Source organism: Numida meleagris, chromosome 5 (genome assembly GCF_002078875.1).
Source record: "Numida meleagris isolate 19003 breed g44 Domestic line chromosome 5, NumMel1.0, whole genome shotgun sequence".
In the NCBI taxonomy this organism is placed as follows: Eukaryota; Metazoa; Chordata; class Aves; order Galliformes; family Numididae; genus Numida; species Numida meleagris.
The window spans coordinates 13,454,682-13,470,291 of record NC_034413.1 but is presented as its reverse complement, the minus strand read 5'-3'; the positions used below and the strand labels follow the sequence as shown (position 1 = coordinate 13,470,291).

Here is a 15,610-nt window from a genome sequence, read left to right as displayed (position 1 = left end):
GTGCGGGGCGGCTCACGGGGTCCGGGGACGCTGACTCGGGCGTGTACCCCAGGGCCCGGCGCTGGAGGATAGCCTGAACACGCTGTTCGCGCCCCTCATCATCTCCTGCACCGCGCTGCTGGAGAAGCTGTCGGACACCTACACCTGCTTCAGGGCTGAACGCGGGCAGCACCTCCACGTCCTGCACATGGTAGGGCCGGGTGGGGGGAGCCGGGGGGCGGCCGAGCCTGTGCCCTGACGCCGCTGGCGGTTGCAGTTCGGGGATTGCTTGTACATCGCTGTGAACGGTGACGGGACGGAGAGCGAGGACGACCTGCGCAGGACGCTCTTCGTGCTGCGGCGCCTGGTGGAGGCTCACTGCGGCCTCGTCACGCTCGATGCCCACCTCATCCGCAAGGAGTGAGCAGGGAGCGCCAACCGGCACGGGCTGGGGCGCAGGGGTGCTGGGGGAGCTGCCAAGATGGGAGAGTGGGTGCTTATCCCATAGTGGGTACCCCCTGGCAGTGAGACTACCATTTCCTTTCCCTTTGTTGGGTGCCACTGGGGTTTGGGATGCCGTCCATCTGGGGCATCACGTGCATGGCTCACGCTCTGTGGCCATCGCAGGCTGCGGCCAGCAGACTCAGAGCGGCGGGAGCGCATCTGGAGCCTGTTGAGGGGGCTGCTGGAGACATACATCCGCCTGCGGGAGGAGGACCAGAGCTTTGCCGTGGAGGTACCGTTCCTTGAGACCTGCTGAGCACATCCCAGGGCTTCCCCTCGGCTGGCAGTGGGTGATGCTGCATCTTGGGGAAGGGCTCCTGGTGGAGATCTTTGGGCAGCCTCCAGGTTGTGATGCAGGGAGCTGCCCAGCCCTGTCCTGATGCTGTGCGGTTGGGTCTGCCCCGCTCGGCAGCCTCATCCCAACCCACACCGCAGGCGGTGGAGCGGCTGATCCACCCTCAGCTGTGCGAGCAGTGCATCGAGTTCCTGGAGCGGCAGGTTGTGCAGCACATCAACGCCAGCCCCGAGCGCGGTGGGGACGAGGTGGGACACGCCTTCCTTCTGGTGCATACCAAGCTGCTGGCCTTCTACTCCAGGTGCGCCTGGCCCTGGCTCCACCACCCTCCCAGGACAGCTGCTGGCCATCCTGCTTGACCCCTCCCTTCTCCATCCCGCAGCCGCAATGCCAGCTCCATCCGCCCTGCCGACCTGCTCACCCTCATCCTCCTGGTGCAGGACCTGTATCCCAGCCAGAGCGCTGAGGAGGAGCTCGGCCCACAGGTGTGGGGGGAGTGGGCTGGGGTGTCCCTGGAGGGTAATGTCTTGTGGGTCAAGCTTTGATTTTCCGTCTCTCCTCTTGGAAGCCCACAGCAGGGAAGGTGTTGCCACAAGGACCCAAGCGAAGTGAGAGCATCCCTGTGAGCAGCCCCAGCTCCCATGGGGCTACAGAGAAGGAGACGGATGATCGGGTGAGAGTGGGTGGCAGCCCCAGGCGCCGCAAAGCTGGGAGCTACAGTGTAGGATGCTGGCGGTGCTGCCCTGCAGTCATGGCATGGCTGAGCCAGCCCTTCCTGCTAGCAGGACACCGATGATCTCTCCGCACCCGAAGTCTACTACACACCTGAGCCCTCGCCGGGCAGGCAGAGCACAGGTGAGTGCCAGGTTGGGCAGTGCCATGGGCTCCCCGGCCCCACAGGAGGTTTGGGGCTGCATGGGGGAGCAGCACGGAGAGCGGAGCTGCTGCATTCCTGCAGGCAGTGAGAGCTGGTCGGAGAGCCTAGAGCTGGTGGGTGATGGGGATGCAGACGCTGCAGATGTCCAGGTGAGCATGGGTGACATGATTCCACCTGTATCCATACCTTTCCAGCCTGTCCTGGTGCTCTTTGTTGTCTCTGGTCCTTGCTACATCTCCCTTGCTGTGCCATGGCTACAAGTGTCCCAGCCTTTGGAGGCATGTGGCACATCGCCTGTGTTGTGTGTGACAGTGTGGCAGCTCTGGAGTACTGCTCGCAGCATCCCCATCAACGTCTGACAGTGGCACAGGGTTGAGGCTCTTTCAGAGCAGTGTGGTGTCTCCCTCTGCTGCCTCAGGGTTTCTGGGCTGCTTTCTTCCCTACACTGCTCTGCAAGCATTTGCTGGTCTCTGCAGAAGGTGTTTGCTGGTTGCAAGCAGCCTCCCTTCTGTCTGCTGCTCTTGCGGATTACTTGCAGCTTTCAGGACCTTGCTTCCATCACCACATCCCTCAGCTGGTGCAGGATCTGAGTGTCTCTCCTCTCTGCCCAGATGGCAGAGGACCTGCTGCAGACATTGGGCCCTCTGCTCCCTGAAGCTTCGAACCCCAGAAGGATTTTCCTGGAGGCCAACCTGCGGGACGGCAGCTACCTCTTGCTGCCACACACCATGCACTGCCTCCCGCTGTGGCCCGGCATCTCCCTCGTGCTCCTGACCAAGGTGAGCTGTATGGCAAGAGGAGCAGGGCTGGGCTGGCTCCTGCCTGACTCACATCCCTGCTCCGTGGCAGGGCCCCACGAGCCATGTGGCTGTCACCTTGCACCAACTGCTGGATGGGTTCCTGGTGCTAGAGAAGAAGCTGGAAGAGGGGCAAGAGGTGGGAACCCCCCGTGCCCACCCTTTCCTGGCCGAGCTGCGGCAGCGCATGGACAAGTTTGTGAAGAAGCTGAGCGGGCAGGACATACAGGTAGGTGTAGGAATGCAGGGACCTCATCCCACTGTCCCTGTGGCTGGACGCTGAGTCCCATCTCTAGTTGCAGAATGCCTGGATGGAATTCAAGAACAAGATATTCTCCCGGAGCGAGGCTGGGAGCAACCTGGAGTGAGTATGGGGCGGCCAGGGAACGTGGGATCCTTGCTGTGGCTGAATGCAGACCTCAAAGCTGAACCCCCCCCCTACCTCCCACCTAGGCTGCTGCAGGCACTGGGCACTGTGAAGCGACAGCTCTGCTCTGTATACCGCCAGCTCTTCCTCACCCCCACCAGCCACAGCCTGTCCCAGGGCCTGCGGGACCGAGCCCAGAAGCTGATGAGGTGAGGCTGGGGGGTGCGGGGACTGCCTGCAGCCAGGGGTCCTCATTGCTGCTCACCACACCTCTGCTTGCAGGGAGAAGCTGCTGGACTGGCGAGACTTCCTGCTGGTGAAGAGCAGGCGCAATATCACCATGGTGTCATATCCGTCCCTGTGGCCAGGATGGGGTGGGTGGGAGAGAGGGAGGGAGGTTTCCATGGGGTACCAAAGTGGTTGGACACCCTTAACCAGCCCCACGTACCTGGAGGACTTTCCTGGCCTGGTGCACTTCATCTATGTCGACCGCACAGCTGGGCAGATGATGGCACCGTCACTGAGTGTGACAGAGAAGTCCAGCTCGGAGCTGGGCAAGGGGCCCCTTGCTGAGTTCGTCAGGAGCAAGGTAATGGCCCTGCAGTGCCTGGGCCAGGCACCGGGCTGCTGTGGGTCCAGGTGCTGAGGGCTGTGCTGGGACCATGGGAGGAGGCAGTGGATGGAAGTTTGTGCTCAGGCATTGAGTGCCCCCCTTCCCCTAGGTGTGGTCCTTGATCGCACTGGCCCGGCGGTACCTGCAGAAAGGCTACACAACCCTCATGCTGCAGGACGGTGACTACTGCTGCTCCTACTTCCTCTGGTTTGAGAATGAGCTGGTACGTGGGCTGAGCCCCTTTCTCCCCACACCGTGGAGCTCCTTGTCTGTCGCCTCCCTGGTACAACCCTGCCCTCTGCTGTCATCCATCTCAGGGCTACAAGCTGGAGGTCATGGAGGTGCCGGTCCTCTCTGATGACTCTGCGCCCATCGGGATGCTGGCAGGGGACTACTACAGGTGAGCAGTCCCAGCCCTGTCATTGGGCAGAGGGGACAGGGAACATACTAACACAAGCATCCCATGCTCATTGGTGTGCTTGGGGACACCAAGGGCAGCAGAGTGGCACCAGTGCTGTGGTGCCATCTGGATAGCACAGTCCCTGTCCCCAGCCTGGTGCTGTGATTGTGGGCCAGCAGGGACGGATATTCTTGCCAGAGGCTTCCTAGGGGAATTTGGTTCCAAAGGGGCACAGCCAGTACCATACCCTGCAGAGTATCCCTGTTTTTCCTTCCTAGGAAGCTGCTGCGTTACTACAGCAAGAACCAACAGACAGAGGTGGTGAAGTGCTACGAGCTGCTGACCGTGCACCTGGGCATCATCCCATCTGAGCTGGTGGTCCAGCAGGCCTGCAACTTGGCCCAGCGCCTCTGGGAGCCCTCCCGCATCCTCCTGCTCTGAGCTGGGACCGGGATTAAAGCGGATGTGGGTGCTCCTCGTGCTGCTTCTTCAGGGGGTGCGCGTGAGCTGGGCTGTGCCTGGAGGCGGCCACGTGCAGCCTCAGCGTCCTGCAACCCGGTCAGGGCTCGCACTACCCGCCTCTCCCCCTCTCCCTCTTGGCGAGCACACAGCAGCCTCCTGGGACAGGCTGGGAGTGGGGCTGAGAGCTTTTTGGCAAATCACAGGCTTGCTGAAAAGTGCATTTCCAAAGCTGGATTTATGGTGTTGGCTTGGCCCCGCCGCCTGGCTGTGGCCGGAGAACGAAACATTATAGCCAAACCTGTGCTGCACACGGCACCTCGTGCCCCCCATCTGCAGTCCTAAACACAGGGCTGTGGATTTGGGGTCCTCAAGCCTGGGGAGGTGGGGTGCGTCCTGTGCACCTCCTGCCCCTCTGCAGCTCCTGGGCATGTCAGTGCTGAGCTGGGCGCCAGCACATGGTGCAGCTGAGGCAGTTCATGTGTCCTTTGGATACATGTGCTGTCGGTGCATGTGCAAGCACTCTGAACTCCCTCCGCTCCAGGGGCGCCGGCTGTCCCACACAGCTGGGGCTGGGCTTTGTGGCTTGGGGAGCTCTGGACCATGGCAGGGCCTTTGCCCTGTGCTGCTGGGCAGGAATTTGCCCCACTGAGCAAAGCTCTGGGGCCAGAGCCAAGCCCAGCCCCGAGCTGTCCCTTTCCCAGCTGCTCTGGAGGGGCTGCACTCCCTTTCCCTGCCGCGATCAGTGGCTACTCGCCCAGCCAGTTGCTCTGGATCCTTTCATGCTCCCTGGGCTGCAAGCATCAGGCAGAATTTAACCATGGGGCTGTGCCCACATGTGCTCCACAACCACTCTGTGCCCCAGGCAAAGCTTGGCTGAGGTTCAGCTGCGGGCGCTGTGTCCTGCTCAGCCTTCCCACAAGCCCTGAGACACAGCGTCCAGCCCCGTGCCAAGGCGTCCCCTGCCCTGGGCCCCCTGTCCCCACCCCGTGCCAGGAAGCCCCGTGAGAAGCACAGCTGTGAAAGCAAAGTCCAGCAGCTACCAGCACCACATGGAGATGGCAGCCAGGCTCTGTGCAGGGCTGCGTATGGGCTGTGCTGCCCGCGGGCTGCAGGGACAGCACCTGGCTCATAGCGGGACCACAGAACGGCTGCAGCGAGAGTATGACGCGGTGGTGATCGGGGCAGGTAACTCGGGGGCAGGAGCTGGTGGGGTTGGAGCAGCCCCCAGCTGTACATGGGTCTGGCATGGATGGGCACATGTTGCAGCTCCCCAGTGTGCTGCTGGCACAGGGGTCTGAGCAGAGCTGGGACATGTTGGGGCCCAGGAATGTAGGGATGGAGAGCGTGCTTGCTGACACCTACATCTTCATGTCCAGAGTCCCGCTATTTGGGTGCCCTGCATCCCTGCGTGGCCAGGTGCCATGGGTCTGTCCTGGCTCACCCCCCTCTCTCCTTGCAGGGCACAACGGGCTGGTGGCAGTGAGTACCGACAGCAGAGCGCTCACCTGCATCCCCAGAGGGGGGCACTGGGAGGAGGGTCTGCAGCAAGCACTGGGACTGGGGGCTCTACAGAGGTTTGGGAAGCAGGGACTTCTTTGGTGAGGGGATAGGGTCACCATGTTCAGGAGGGGGACGCGTGCCACCTGCAGTGTGACACACGCTCCCCACAGGCTGCCTACCTGCAGCGGGCAGGGCTGCGCACGGCCGTGCTGGAGAAACGCCACGTGCTGGGTGGCGCGGCTGTCACTGAGGAGATTGTGCCAGGTAGCCTGCATGCCCCACATCCCCCTTCCTGCTGCCCATCCCATGCATCCCTCACCACCCTGTGTTCTCCAGGCTTTAAGTTCTCCCGGGCTTCCTACCTGCTCAGCCTGCTGCGCCCGCAGATCTACGCAGAGCTGGAGCTGCAGGTACTGCTGCCTTCCCAGCATGCTGGCAGGGTGAGCCTGCTGCCCGGCCATCCTGCAGGTTCCATCCTGACCCCATGCCTTGCAGCGGCATGGCCTGAGGGTGCTGCCACGGGACCCCTACTCCTTCACCCCGCTGCTGGAGGACAGGAGCCCACCACGCTCCCTGCTGATGGGGCACAACATGGCCCAGACCCAGCTGCAGATTGCCCAGTTCTCCCAAAAGGATGCTCAGGTACGGGGGCAGTGCCTGGCCCAGGAGCCACCCTGCCTAGCAGAGCAGTAGGGATGCTCATGGTGGGGTATCCCCTTCTGGCCACTGTCTGTTCCCATTCAGGCTTACCCTAAGTATGAGGCATTCATGGGGTGCTTGGTGTCTGCCATCAACCCGCTGCTGGATGCCCCCCCTGCAGATACAGCTGCCCTAGGGAAGGGCTCCCTGCTGCAGAGGCTCCGTGCCCTGTGGCCCCTGCTGCAGGCAGGTGTGTGGGGACATGGGGATCCCCATGGTGATGGTGGCTGGCCCAGCTCCGGGCACTGATGGCCACCTCCTGGTGCAGCCACACAGGTCCCAGAGCTGCCTTTTCCAACAGGGCTGGCACTGGGGAGGCAGCTGCCCCGCTGTTATGAAGTACTGACAGCCCCAATCTCTAAGGTGTGTGCTGGCTGTGGTGGCACCTCCCTGCGTGCTCACAGGAACCCAGCCACAGCCCACCCCTGAACCTCTCCTTGTCTCCTGGACCAGATCCTGGATCACTGGTTTGAGTCAGAACCCTTGAAGGCCACTCTGGCAACAGATGCAGTGATTGGGGCCATGAGCAGCCCCCACACCCCTGGCAGCGGGTGAGGGTCCCATCCCTTCCCTGGGTCTTGTGGCTCTGTGTGCTGGCCACTGGAACTCGCATAAGGGCATCCTGGCCACGGGGGACCCATGCAGGGGACAGACCTTATCCCCTCGGCTGACCCACAGGTATGTGCTGCTGCACCACGTCATGGGTGAGCTGGAGGGGCGGCGTGGTGCCTGGGGCTACGTGGCTGGGGGCATGGGAGCCCTGTCCCAAGCCATTGCCCGTGCGGCAGCCACCTACGGTGCCCACATCTTTACTGAGCAGGTATGGGGTTCCTGGGCTCAGTGAGCACTGTGGGGTGTCTGCTGGCTGTGGGGATGAACCGGGTGAGGTGCCCTCCCCTCTGCCCAGGCCGTGTGCCGCGTGCTGTTGGGAGCCGATGGGCGGGCGCAGGGTGTCGTGCTGCAGGATGGGACGGAGGTGAGAAGCAAAGTGGTGCTGTCCAATGCCTCCCCCCAGTTCACCTTCCTGGAGCTCACCCCCCAGGTATGGGGCCACCATAGCACTTGGCACAGTGTCACCCCCCCAGCTGGGTCGCCCCATCACCATGGTGCCCTCTCCATCGCAGGAGCAGCTGCCGGAGGACTTTGTGCGGCGGATCCAGCAGCTTGACACGCGCTCCCCCGTCACCAAAATCAATGGTAGGGACAAGGAGCCACCCACGCCATCCTCACTCAGGGATGCTTGAAACACTTACACACCCCATGGTCCCCACCCCAGTGGCGGTGGACCGGCTGCCTAGTTTCCTGGCTGCCCCCAACACCTGTGACAGCCAACCTCTGCCCCACCACTGCTGCTCCATCCACCTCAACTGTGAGGGCACACACCTCCTGCACCAGGCTTACACCGAGGCTGCCCATGGGCACCCCTCCAGCAGGTAGGAGGTGCCCACCTCACTCCCTGCCCACCTCCCTGGTGGTCGGGGGACGTTTTGTGGCCATGTCTCACTCCCCCAGGCCCATGATTGAGCTGTGCATCCCCTCAGCACTGGACCCAGGGCTGGCCCCGCCGGGCTGCCACGTTGTGTCCCTCTTCACCCAGTACACCCCGTATGAGCTGGCAGGTGGGCAGCCCTGGGACGAGCAGGCTCGGAATGCTTATGCAGACACAGGTGTGTAAAGCATGTGTGGAGCAGGATAACGCCCACAGCACCAGTCCCTGCCTATGGGAAGAGCCACCAGTGCCTCCATTTCTCCATAGTGTTCAACTGCATTGAAGCCTATGCCCCAGGCTTCAAGGCGTCCATCATCGGCAGGGATATTCTGACACCACCTGACCTGGAGAGGATCTTTGGTCTTCCTGGCGGTGTGGGTACCAGCGGGCTGGGCTCTGAGCATCGTTCCGGTGCCAGCTGGGGAGGGGACATGGCACACAGGTGGGCTCTCTTTGCAGAACATCTTTCACGGAGGGATGTCTCTGGACCAGCTCTACTTCACCCGGCCGGCACCATTCTACTCGGCCTACCAGTCACCAGTCCCAGGCTTATACCTGTGCGGAAGCGGAGCCCACCCCGGTAAGCAAGGCTGAGAATGGGGCTGCAGGAAGAGGACCGGGCTACATGGACAGGCACAGACCCCTGGTGCAGCCCCATTCCTGATGCCTTTCAGGAGGAGGTGTGATGGGCGCAGCAGGACGCAACGCAGCCCAGGTGGTCCTTCGGGACTTCAGGCGCCTACAGTGGCAGCGGTGAAATTGTCTTCACCTGCGCAGGCATGTGGCTGCAGTTGTTTCCAGGGGCCCTATGCAGAGCCCTGCTGTCCCCACTTTGCTTCTCATCCATGTAGCAATGAGCACACAGGGCAGCATCACCTGTGAACAGGGCAGTGCAGGCTGGTGCAGTGTCCTGAGAGGTGCCAAGTGTTCCGGTGCTGTGGCACCCACAGAAATAAACCCAGCCATGGGCTCTGCATTTAGAACTCTTCCTGTGGTTTTTCAGCCCTTTGTGCAGCTCCCTGTGCACTTCAGGCTGTGATACCCTGGGGAGTGAGCACAGAGTGCACCCCATGTTCCCCAGCATGGGCTGCACAGGGCCACCTGCACTGTGTCTGCTTGTGCAGGGGACAGGAGGGGACAGATGTGTCACCAAGGGGTGAATGGGGACAGCCAGCCCCTCGCTGGGGTGTGCCGTGTTCCCAGCATCCTGCCCCGTGCTGCTGCTGAGAGCCACGTGCAGCAATGACAGAGCTCACATCCTCTCCCTGCCCTCTTCCTCCTGGGGACAATGCTCCCGATTCAGCTCCAGGCCTCTCCTCCCGCAGGGCCCTAAATATGGCATTTCCGGGCTGCACTGCTGCACCTGAACCGCCTGAATCAATATTGACCGGCCAGGAATAGTCCCGCACTCCTCTGAGAATAGCCCCGCACGCCCACCCCGCTGCCCACAGCTTCCCGCACATGGGGCTGCCCTGCTGCAGAGCCCTATTTTTAGCTGCCACAGTCACCGGCTGCACGGGGCTGCAGGTGCCGGTGCCCGCTGTCACCCGGGGGTGAGAACAAGGCGGGGAACACCTCGGCGTGCCATGCTCACACTGAGTGTCAGGGCATGGTCACAGCCATGGGAGTGCTCATGGGATGGTGCCTTGTGTGGGGATGTGGGGTGCTGGGGTGCTGCCGGCTCCGCTGGGACGTGGCGATGAGCTCACGGGCTATTCCCGGCCGTGTTGTTCCTGGCTCCTCCCGGCAGGAACCGGCTGCTTTCACTCCAAACAAACAGCCCGGTGGCCACTGGCACATTCCTGGCCGGCCAGTGGCCACCACCAGGGCACGGGCGCTTCCTGTTTATCCCCATCCCACGCCGGGTTGCTCCGGGGACCGCTGCTGGCCCCATCCCATGGCTGCTCCCAGGGCACGTTGTGGGGGGCATCCCCTGTCTGCACGTCCAATGTGGGGAGGCAGTGCCTGGGGACCCCCACAGCCCCCTCCCCTGCTCTCTGTGCACCCCAAGTCCTGGCACCATTGCAGCACCCTGCATAGGTTGGGAGGGGGTCCTTTTGGGGTGACATATACTGCAGCCTCATGTTCTGCCTGGCGGGGAGCCAGCCCCATGGTGCCGTGAATGCTGGGTGGGGGACACCCCTACCCTAGGGTCCTGGCTTCATTCTAGGGGCAGGGGGCAGCAGGCTCATCATCCCATGCTCTGACCCCCCACAAGCTGCTTTGCCCCAGAGCGGGGCTCCAGCTGAGCAGGGTGCAGGGCTGGGCTCTGAGCCTCGTGTGCGGGGAGGGGGGGCCGGGTTTGGGCTGGGCTGGGCTGCGTGGGATCTCACCCGGGGCGGCTGCACCATAAAAGCAGCAGCAGGCGGTGCTCGGCTGCAGGAGAGCTGCTGGAGGGTGGCTGGAGCCAACACCGCATCCCCTCACCGACAGCCTGAGTGAGTGCCGGGGCTGAGGTACCGCGGGGGGCGGGGGGGCAGCAGATCCCGGTGCTGCCGGTAGGGATGCAGGGGGAGAGGAGTGGAGATGGGGGCTGCATGCAGGAGGGAGAGGTGATGGAGTTCAAGTGGGGGACAAGGGGGTTCCATGGGATCCCCACCCACATCCAAGAGCATAGGTACGAAGCAGTAAGGGCAGCACTTAGGGTTGCTGGCCACCCACTGAGTGTGGGGTAGGGGCTGTGCGCAGAATATGGATGTGGGGCTGAGCCCCAGGGAGGGGGACACTGCAAGCTGTGCACGGGGCAGGGACAAGGATGTTACTGCCGTGCAAGGAGACATGACACTGCTCCACCATCACCATGCTGCGAGGTACGGAAGGGATACACCCCCACACTTTGTTCCCCAGGGGCTCAGTGTCGGGCTGTCCCCAGGCATCCTACCTCAGAGCTGCGATGGTGATACTGGCTGGTCTGAAACCCATCCTGCTTCCACTGGTGCTGGTGCTGTGCCAGGTGGCCCCCGGCACACAGGAACCACTTGGGGTGCAGCTGCGGCTGGCAGGGCCTCAGGGACCGGCTGGGGAGGGCCGCCTGGAGGTGCTGTACCAGGGCCGCTGGGGCACCGTGTGTGATGATGGCTTCGACTTCCACGTGGCCACCGTCGCCTGCCGGCAGCTGGGCTACACCGCGGCCATCACCTGGACCCACAGCGCTACTTACGGCCAGGGGGAAGGTAGGGGGCAGCCGGGGTGGGCAGGGGCTGGATGGACAGCAACTGGTGTGGGAAATCTGTGCAGGGTGCTGCGGGAGGGGACAGCATGGGGGCACCTATTGGATCTAGGGTGATGCCTTCATAGTGACTCCTAGTTCTCCATCCCCCCAGGCCCCATCTGGTTAGACAATGTGCAGTGTGGGGGCAACGAGGTCTCCCTGGCCAACTGTGTCCACAATGGCTGGGGCATGAGTGACTGCCACCATGGCGAGGATGCCGGTGTGGTGTGCTCGGGGCAGCGCCTGCATGGTGACCCCCCCTTGACATCAGCCCCTGCTGCCCTGGGGGAGGTGAGTAGGGGCCACGTACCCATTGAGATGGTTGGGGGGCTAGGGTGGGTCCCATTACCCACTATGGCCACCCCTCAGGGGCCAGAGCTGAGCCTGGAGGAGGTGCGGATCAAACCCATCCTGGCACGCGCTAAGCTGAGCATGCCAGTGATGGAGGGAGCGGTGGAGGTGAAGCACAACGGGCGCTGGAGGCAGGTGTGCGATGCCAGCTGGACCCAGAATAACAGCCGCGTAGTGTGTGGAATGCTGGGCTTCCCCCGTGAGAAGCGTGTCAACGCCAGCTTCTACCGGTAGGGCTGGATGGATGTGCTGTGGGGACCTGGGGTATGGTGGAAAGAAGCTGCCAGTGAAGGGGTGCACTTGTAGCTGGGGACATGGGGCACGTGTCTGTGCCTGTGCCCCCTTCCTTGGGGCTTCAACATGGGCTCAGCAGCAGTCAGAGGCTGCAGGATGCTCCCCTGCTTTGCCCTGTGCAGCATGGGGACAGGCACAGGAGAGCCGAGCCTTGTGCTGGGCTATAAATACAGCCCATAATGAGCCCCTGCCAGTGCCAGGCGTCATGTCGTCCTGCCTGGGCATGCAGTGCAGCAGGATTTGGCACAAGATTGTCACTGAGGAGAGAACCCGGCAGTGCAGTGGGGTGCCGGGGAGGGCAGGGATAGGGGTGCAGTGGTGCCGAACCCCCAAACCTCCCAGCTCTGCTTCTTGCAGGAAGCTCTGGAACATGAAGCTGAAGGACCCCAGCTCCAGGTAGGGCTCAGCCCCGGGCAGGGGGCACCAGCATGGGAACCCTCCCCCAGAAAAAACTTACACTTCTTCCCGCTGCTCTCCTCTGGCAGCCTGAGGAACCTGAGCCAGAAGAGCAGTTTCTGGGTGCACCGGGTGCAGTGCCGGGGCACAGAGCCCCACCTGTCGCGCTGCCCCATGCAGCTGGCTCCCCCAGACCCCAGCCAGCACGCCTGTCCCCTTGGCATGCACGCCATCGTCAGCTGTGTGCCTGGCCCTGCCTTCCAACAGGACAAGAACGGGGGCAAGAAACCTCCCCATAAAACCTCCCTGGGAAAGGTGAGCCCTGGCACAGCCCCATGTCCCAACCCCAGGACAGGCACCGAGGGCCGGGCAGCACCAACTGAATGCCCACTCCTCATGCCAGGGTCTTCCTGTGCGCCTGCGAGCAGGTGCCCACGCTGGCGAGGGCCGGGTGGAGGTGCTGCGCCACGGGCAGTGGGGCACTGTGTGCGGCCGGCGCTGGGACCTGGCAGCAGCCAGCGTGGTGTGTCGGCAGCTGGGCTATGGCACGGCCAGGCAGGCACTGCGGGGAGCACAGATGGGTCAAGGTGAGGTGGATGAAGGGCAGGGACCCCCTCCCCCAATCACTCCTGTCTCCCAGTCTGGGGGTGTGCAGGAGGATCCAGAATGGGCACAGAGGCAGGAGAGCTCCCTCTGCTTCAGGCCTGGGGCCCATCCACATGAGTGAGGTGCGTTGCACTGGCCATGAGCGCTCCCTGGGTGAGTGCCGCTTCCAGGACGGCGAGCAGAGCGGGTGCCGGCATGATGACGACGTGGCTGTCCGCTGCCACGTGCCCCACATGGACTTCCAGAGCCAGGTGAGCCCCTGCCCCATTGTACAACCTTTCATACAGAGCCCCTTTGCACAGCCCCTCCACGCAGGGCCTCATTGCACAGCCCCTCCATGCAGAGCCCCTAGCTCCTTTCCTACTATGGATGGTTGGAGCAGCCCAAGGGGATGGGGACAAGCAGGGCGACTGAAGCCACACCAATGTGGGGTCTGCAGGATACACTGAAGGTGGTCGTATGGGATGAAGGATGCACAGAGATTCCTGCCCCATGGCCACCCCGTCCTAGCCCCTCTCTGCCCACAGGTGCGCCTGGCCGGGGGCCGCAGCCCCGAGGAGGGTGTTGTGGAGGTGCTGGTGCCAGTGCAGGGCAGGCTGCAGTGGGGCGCGGTGTGCGGAGCTCAGTGGGGGCTCAATGAAGCCATGGTGGTCTGCAGGCAGCTGGGGCTGGGCTTTGCCAGCCACGCCCTACAGGTGAGCATCACGAATGTGCTGGGATGTGCTGGAATACAAGACAGCCCTGGGGCACATGGGTTCAAGCCCTAGTAGTGCTGGTACTGGTGCTGGGAGCTGGCAGGGGTAGATGAGGGCTGATCTGAGCATTGTGCCCCCCTCTTCCAGGAGACCTGGTACTGGGCAGGAAACCCTGACGCCTCGCAGGTGCTGATGAGTGGGGTGCGCTGCACGGGCACAGAGCTGGCCCTGCAGCAGTGCCAGCGCCACGGCCCCGTGCACTGCCCCAGTGGCGGGGGACGCTTCTCAGCAGGGGTCACCTGCACCACCCGTGAGTACCCAGTGGTGCCCATCCTCCTGCTGGGACCCAGCACTGCACAGAGCAGGGGGTAGCACGGTGGGGGCCACTGGCTCTGTTCCCTCCGTGTCAGATGCCCCAGATCTGGTGATGAACGCCCAGCTGGTGCAGGAGACGGCTTACCTAGAGGATCGTCCGTTGGGGCTGCTGTACTGCGCCCACGAGGAGCGCTGCCTGTCCCGCTCTGCCGACAACATGCAATGGCCCTACGGCCACCGCCGCCTGCTCCGCTTCTCCTCCCAGATCCACAACCTGGGCAGAGCTGATTTCCGACCCCGGATGGGTCGGCACGCCTGGACCTGGCACCAGTGCCACCGGTGAGTCTCCCACGTCCTGGGACCAGGCTGAGCACCGGGAGGGGGCAGGCAGCTCCGTCCCCTTGGCTGTGTCCCTCCTACACAGCCCCCACCCTTGGCAGAAACTGTCCCGCCCGGAGTAATTAGCAGCGTCTGAGCCGGCACTGTCATTAGGGCTTTATTTGGATGCAAGGCTGTAATTTGCGCGGAGCTGCTCTCCTCTAGGTGCTGCCCGTCCTGCCCTGGCCCTGCTCACCCCCTGTCCCCACAGGCACTTCCACAGCATCGAGGTCTTCACCCACTATGACCTGCTGACGCTCAATGGCTCCAAGGTGGCCGAGGGGCACAAGGCCAGCTTCTGCCTGGAGGACACCAACTGCCCCGAGGGTAGGTGGCACCCACAGTGGGGCAGAGCAACACTCCCAGCCCTGCCATCCCTTATGTCCCCTGCTCTGTCCCCAGGACTGCAGCGTCGCTTTGCCTGTGCCAACTTTGGGGAGCAGGGGGTGAGCGTGGGCTGCTGGGACACCTACCGGCATGACATTGACTGCCAATGGATCGACATTACCGATGTGCCACCGGGCAGCTACACCTTCCAGGTACGGGCACGGAGGGACCCCACACTGGGAAAGGAGAGCCGGGCACCTCTGGCACTGCTGGCATCCCCATGGAGGTGTGCTGCAGCAGGCGTGGTGCCCCCAGCCCCGTCCCTGTCACCTTTCCCAGGTGGTGGTGAATCCCAAGCACGAGGTGGCTGAGTCAGACTTCTCCAACAACGTGCTGCGGTGCCAGTGCAAGTATGATGGGCAGCGGGTCTGGATGCATGGCTGTCACACAAGTAAGGAGGGCAGGGGCACGGGGGGGTGACCACACGAAGGGTGCCACACGTCCTGACCCCACCACCACTGCTGCTCTCCCCAGGTGATGCCTACGGTGCTGACGTGGTGAGCGAGATGGAGCGGCGGGAGCGCCTGGCCAACAACCTGGTGTAAGCCCCTGTCTCGTCCCCCACCCTGCACCCAGGGGCACCCCAGCCCCTGCCCTGGCTGCAGCAGCACCTGCCTGAGCTCAGGGACTCGATGCCTGCCGTATTTATTTCTGCTGCCATGGAGGATGGAGATGAGCATCGTCGCCGGTGCAGGGGCCAAGCCCCATGCTGCCGTGGGGACCCCAGATTCAGTGCTCTGGTGCCCCCCCCGGACAACTACCTCAGCCTGCCTGGCTCCAGGCACTGCCACCCATGCACCAGTTTTGTCCTCAATAAAGGTGCTGTGCAATGGGACTGAGATGCTGCGTGTTGATATGGTGTACTCTGCTAACCCCCCAGCCCAGTTCCCGTGCTGATGTGTGGGGCTGGTGCCAGGCAGCCCCGGCTCCTGGCCAGCGGTACCCGCAGGCTGGGGCACCTCGTCCCTGAACTGGCTGACCCCATGCACACAGCA

General features: G+C 63.2%; 2 protein-coding genes across 2 annotated transcripts; both read left to right on the top strand.

The window, feature by feature from the left end:
- Positions 53-4,306, top strand: HPS1 (HPS1, biogenesis of lysosomal organelles complex 3 subunit 1; the record flags this gene model as incomplete). Its single annotated transcript, XM_021399849.1, is given in 17 exon segments — positions 53-190; positions 257-399; positions 607-715; positions 919-1,079; positions 1,161-1,263; positions 1,347-1,451; positions 1,564-1,633; positions 1,737-1,804; positions 2,267-2,434; positions 2,505-2,681; positions 2,749-2,816; positions 2,906-3,028; positions 3,102-3,167; positions 3,264-3,408; positions 3,542-3,655; positions 3,750-3,832; positions 4,111-4,306. Coding segments are annotated over 17 exon segments (2,004 nt in total), but the record flags the coding sequence as incomplete, so codon positions are not given.
- Positions 4,455-15,445, top strand: LOC110400166 (lysyl oxidase homolog 4-like). Its single transcript, XM_021399850.1, is given in 29 exon segments — positions 4,455-6,058; positions 6,131-6,204; positions 6,290-6,436; positions 6,539-6,683; positions 6,795-6,856; positions 6,947-7,044; positions 7,172-7,313; positions 7,401-7,535; positions 7,618-7,690; positions 7,770-7,926; positions 8,006-8,160; positions 8,250-8,356; positions 8,442-8,520; positions 8,523-8,562; positions 8,657-8,759; positions 10,855-11,155; positions 11,306-11,484; positions 11,563-11,774; positions 12,196-12,234; positions 12,324-12,549; positions 12,638-12,821; positions 12,937-13,091; positions 13,368-13,535; positions 13,683-13,845; positions 13,946-14,189; positions 14,440-14,555; positions 14,631-14,767; positions 14,895-15,006; positions 15,090-15,445. Coding segments are annotated over 27 exon segments (3,666 nt in total). The 5' UTR covers positions 4,455-6,058; positions 6,131-6,204; positions 6,290-6,373; the 3' UTR covers positions 15,161-15,445.